Source organism: Apis dorsata, unplaced genomic scaffold (genome assembly GCF_000469605.1).
Source record: "Apis dorsata unplaced genomic scaffold, Apis dorsata 1.3 scaffold_683, whole genome shotgun sequence".
NCBI lineage: Eukaryota > Metazoa > Arthropoda > Insecta > Hymenoptera > Apidae > Apis > Apis dorsata.
Window position 1 is genome coordinate 1,958,919 of NW_006263864.1, and position 5,163 is coordinate 1,964,081.

The 5,163-nt window shown below is 22.5% G+C and overlaps 3 protein-coding genes across 3 annotated transcripts in view; 1 reads left to right on the forward strand and 2 right to left on the reverse strand.

Moving 5' to 3' along the window:
- Nucleotides 1-2,350, forward strand: part of LOC102674803 (acetyl-CoA acetyltransferase, cytosolic) — a 3,364-nt gene extending 1,014 nt beyond the window's left edge. The window contains exons 2-8 of the mRNA XM_031513625.1: nucleotides 4-30; nucleotides 443-555; nucleotides 701-900; nucleotides 1,007-1,236; nucleotides 1,308-1,496; nucleotides 1,561-1,723; nucleotides 1,797-2,350. Of these exons, the coding sequence (XP_031369485.1) occupies nucleotides 4-30; nucleotides 443-555; nucleotides 701-900; nucleotides 1,007-1,236; nucleotides 1,308-1,496; nucleotides 1,561-1,723; nucleotides 1,797-1,915 (1,041 nt within the window). The 3' untranslated portion in view covers nucleotides 1,916-2,350. The remainder of the gene's footprint in view (nucleotides 1-3; nucleotides 31-442; nucleotides 556-700; nucleotides 901-1,006; nucleotides 1,237-1,307; nucleotides 1,497-1,560; nucleotides 1,724-1,796) is intronic.
- LOC116186422 (U7 snRNA-associated Sm-like protein LSm10) lies at nucleotides 2,172-5,014 on the reverse strand. Its single transcript, XM_031513623.1, has 3 exons — nucleotides 4,802-5,014; nucleotides 4,617-4,734; nucleotides 2,172-2,551 (listed from the first exon to the last, which is right to left on the reverse strand). Exons 1-3 carry the CDS (start codon nucleotides 4,939-4,941, stop codon nucleotides 2,372-2,374), a joined length of 438 nt encoding a protein of 145 aa, XP_031369483.1. The 5' UTR covers nucleotides 4,942-5,014; the 3' UTR covers nucleotides 2,172-2,371.
- LOC102678368 (5'-nucleotidase domain-containing protein 1) lies at nucleotides 2,496-4,285 on the reverse strand. Its single transcript, XM_031513622.1, has 2 exons — nucleotides 2,673-4,285; nucleotides 2,496-2,567 (listed from the first exon to the last, which is right to left on the reverse strand). The coding sequence occupies exon 1, from the start codon at nucleotides 4,156-4,158 to the stop codon at nucleotides 2,689-2,691; it is 1,470 nt and encodes a 489-aa protein (XP_031369482.1). The 5' UTR covers nucleotides 4,159-4,285; the 3' UTR covers nucleotides 2,496-2,567; nucleotides 2,673-2,688.
- Nucleotides 5,015-5,163: the final 149 nt, after the last annotated feature.

A 5,163-nucleotide genomic window follows, 5' to 3' on the forward strand; every position in this document is an offset into this window, starting at 1 on the left:
GAGGATGTTTCTGAAGTTATATTTGGACAGGTAATATACTCAATAAACAAATATAAATTATATATTTTTTTTTAAATTTTAAATTTAATATTATTCGTCTTTCTAATAATCTCTAATAAAAAATATGTATAATGAAATATGCAAAAAATATATATATATATTATATAATATTTAATACTTTAATTATCGATATAATTATAAATAAAATATAATTATATCGATATAATTATATTTATATATAGATAATTATTAATACAAGCATAAAAAAATAAAAAATTTAGAGATATATTTATAATTGTAAAGATCTATATATATATATTTAATGTTTATAAATTTATATATAAATTACATTTGAATTTTAAGACTTTTTATTTTATTTTATTGTACATTTCTACATCTTATAATATATATCTTAAAATATAAAGAATAATTTCCATTGTAGGTATTAAATGCTGCTCAAGGACAAAATCCAGCAAGACAAGCAGCAATAAAAGCTGGAATTCCTATAACTACACCTGCTTATTTAATTAATATGTTATGTGGTTCAGGGTTAAAGTAAATATAAACTTTAATCTCAACTTTTATTAAATTACATAATAATAATAATAATTTTATTAATCAAATTTAATAATATTCAGAATTTATATGTTTATATTTATTATTAATCTGAATATATTTGATAAAAGATATATATTTTTAGAGCAATAATCCAAGGATATATATCCATAAAAGTTGGTGAAAATCAAATAGTTATAGCTGGTGGTCAAGAAAGTATGAGTCAATCTGCACATGCAATACAATTTAGAAATGGTGTAAAAATAGGAGATTGTCGTCTAATAGACACTTTAATATTTGATGGTTTAACAGATGCATTTCATGGAATTCATATGGGAATAACAGGTATAAGAGTTATAATTCTATCTATAACTCTATTTTGTAATTGTATATTTGTATTGTATTTTTGGAAAAAATTCTTTTACTATATATAATCTTTTTATAAATATAGCTGAAAATGTTTCTAAAGATTTTAATATAAGCAGAAATGAACAAGATGAATATGCAGTTAAATCTCAGAATAAAGCAGAAACTGCAATTATTGAAGGTTATTTTAAAAAAGAAATTATTCCTGTAACATTATCTATTGAAAAACGATCTGTTATTATGGATAAAGATGAATATCCTAAATTTGGAACAACTATTGAAGATCTTCAAAAATTAAAACCAGCTTTTCTGAAAGTATGATTAGTTGTATTTTTTTTTTAAATTAAAATATTTATATATATATTATAGTTATGATATATTGTTAGGCTGAAGGTACAGTTACAGCTGGTAATGCTTCTGGTATCAATGATGGAGCAGCAGCAGTAGTTCTTATGTCAGCAGACATTGCTAAACAAAAAGAACTTTCTCCACTAGCTAAAATTGTTGCAGTAGCTCAAGTTGGTGTGGAACCAAAAATTATGGGTATAGGTCCCATACCAGCAGTTGAATTAGTGGTTAGTATATAAAAGTTTAAATATACTTCATAAATTTAGGTAATAAGATATATCAATATTTTAGTTACAAAAAGCAAAATGGACAAAAGAAGAAGTAGATTTATATGAATTAAATGAAGCTTTTGCATCACAATCAATAGCATGTATAAAATCTCTTGGTCTAAATCCAGACAAAGTTAATATAAATGGAGGAGCTATTGCTTTAGGCCATCCTATTGGTGCATCTGGTATAATAGTTAAATTATTAAAAAATATTATATATCTATAATATTTGTATTACATTTAATTATTTTATTACAGGTGCTAGGATATTAGTAACTTTATTACATTCATTAGAAAGAATTAATGGAAACAAAGGTATTGCAGCTTTATGTATTGGTGGAGGAATGGGAATAGCTATTGCTGTTCAAAGAAAATAACAACCACTTCAGCTAATTAAATGTTATTTATTCTGCAAATGTAAAATTTTGTTGGTATTGTTATTTTATAAGAATATTTATATATGGGCATATCACATATAATTTTTAATTTTTGTTATTCTTGAATTATTGAATATTTTATTATTATTGTAATAAATATTGATTAATGCTATTATAAAAAATATAAAAAATTATATATTGAAAATATACAATTTATAATAGCATTTGTTTTATAATATTAGTAAAGCTAACATAGTTATATAAATTTATTTTATTTATATTTGTTTACATATTAGCTTTTAACAATTGTACTTGCAATTTGTACAAAATAACAAATTTTATAATAAATTCATACAGTATTTTGTGCAATGCATGTTTATATAGAAGTTATTTTTGTACACAAAAATAAATTGTAAATAAATATATTAAAATCAATTTGTATTAGTTAATGTTTAATTAATTTCGTTTTTGCTTTGCCTTTTTTCTATCTTCTAAAATTTTCTCCATTGCTGCTAGTCCTTCTCGTTGTCTTTGTTCAGCACGTTTTGTTTTAAATGTACGTTTAGTGTGTATTAAGTCCTTTTTATTTCTTAATAAATATTGCAATTGTTCCTTGATAGCTGGTATAATACGTATCTTGAATTAAAAATATCTTATATGGTATTAGAATGTTATAATAATTGTGTTAATATAATAAGTTAATTATAGAAATGTTATTTAGCAAATTAATGAAAAATATATCTTTATATTTTTATACCAGTGACAAATTTAATTTAAAATGATGATATACTGAGTGGTACTGCAGGATAATATCCATCATATTTCTTTCCATCTTTACTAAAACACAGCCAAGATTCTTCTAATGGTTGTTGAGCTATTAAATCTACTTCAGGTATACAAAGTTTTGAATATTTTTTAATAACATGTCCCCATAATGAATCCATATTAATCTTTGCATCTTTTAAACAAAAATAAGAACCCCAAAATATTGAATTTAATATTTTTTCATCTGGATGTGATAATTTTTGATGAATCATTCCTTCAGACATTTGTTCTTCAATTACAGCTACTGTATCACATTGTACACATGAATTTGGTACATAAATATCTTGTAAAAGATTATCACCAACATATATACATTGAGGATTTTGTTTTCCAGATATACGTTTAAAAAACTCAATAAGTTCTTTCCAATTACCTTGGCTATATATACCACCTTGTTTTAAATCTTTGCTTTTTATAATATTACCTTCTTCATAATTTATAATCTCAAAAAATGGATGTTTTTCAGTAAAAAAACGAGGTTTTCTTGAATAACAAATAATAATATCAAATAGTGATTTCCAATCTTTTCCTAAAGCATAAGTAGCAGTAAAGTCAACAATATCGATATATGATGTAGTAATAAGGAAAGTAATACGATGTCTTTTTAATTCTTGAAGCCAATTTATAGTTTTTGCAGTACATTTATACATATATTTATGAGGATTTTCTTTTAGACTAGGATAAAAATATCCTTTGTCTAATTTAAAATTTTCTTTTTTATATATTTCAATCAATCCATCTAACATGTCAGGCCAAACATTATATGCATTTAATGGTTCTTCTTGTTCTTCATCGAGTGTATCTATTAATCTTGCAAAAATAAGAGATGAGGAAATATCAAAATAGTCTAATAAACTTCTCATTTTCATTGATGGAGGACCACTCCATGTGGATAACATATCATTGCAAAAAGCATCTGTGATTTCCCATCTCTGTCCGGGATATATTTCTTTAATCTTTTCAATACTTAATAAATTAGTTCCATGACATGCTCTTTGAATTATGCCATCAGCATTAATTCTAAGTATATTTCCCTTCTCAAAATCTAAGAATAATCCTTTCTGCATAAAGTCTAAGTCTTTATCTTGTAATGGCTTTAATAAATATTTAGAATCATATCCTTTTTCTGATATTAAATAATTAGCTAATGTTTCATATATTAAATACACTATGTTTGTTATATTGTAACGTAAAAGTGTATGATCAAAATCAAATCCAATACAATCATAATCAAGGAATTTAAATGCACTCATGCTGACTTGTGTTGATGGAGTAATCGATGCTCTTGTATTATATTGTTTTAAATGTAAATATTTAAACAATTTTAATTTGTCACTAGTTTTATACCACAAAATATTTTGCACTTGTAAAAATGATGTAATTAATGATTTATAATGTAAATGACAACTTTTTATCATTTCTGTATCTATTTATGTATATATATTTTTGTATAATTTAATAAACATTATTAAATATTTAATACATATTACAATAAACAATATTTAAAAAAAGAAAATTGTCTTGTATTTGTACTTTAAATATTATCTATTGTATAAACACAACTTATAAATACAAAAATACCTAGACAATATATTAATAATATGTATATGTATAATAAAAAATAAAAATTATCTTTCCTGATCTTTTATTCCGTAATAAATTTTATGTAAAACTTATATATAATAATAATAAATTTAATGTGAAAATTAGATATTAATATATTTTAAATGATATATATGCATTTACGATTAAAGTAAAATGAACTAATATACAATTATTACCAATATACAATATTATTACCAAAATAAAAAAATATTTACATTAATTATATTAAAATTTTAAAATATAATAGGACACATATTTTAAAACTACTTACTTTTGGTGGAATATGAACGAATCGGATATTTCTTGCTTGTACGAAGAACATATCGTAATTGTACGAATCACCTCTAGGATCTATGAAAGTGCAATCTTTCATTACAATATTCATGTAGCTAAAAAAACAAAATATTTATGCAAGATTAGATTAATAATAATAACATATAAACAAAAATTACTTACGCATCTGCATGTTCTACTATACCATAAATTGATGCTTCGTTTCGAAGATCTATGGTTGTACGTACATTTTCAACAGCTTTTAATAAAATAGCTAAACTATTAAAATAAAAATAACGTTCTTCCTTCGATTCAGAAATCATGATATAATACAAATATATATTATTATATATATATATATATATAATAATGCCGGTAAATATTTATATGAACTGTTCTGTTATAAGTATAGCCAACCATGTAAATCTAATAATCATAAAGGAACTATATTTTTAATACGATTTTATTTAATACGATTAAAAAAAATTTTAATATTAGAAATATTATATAAATTTTAAATTAATGAATAAATGTGTTTTATTTTT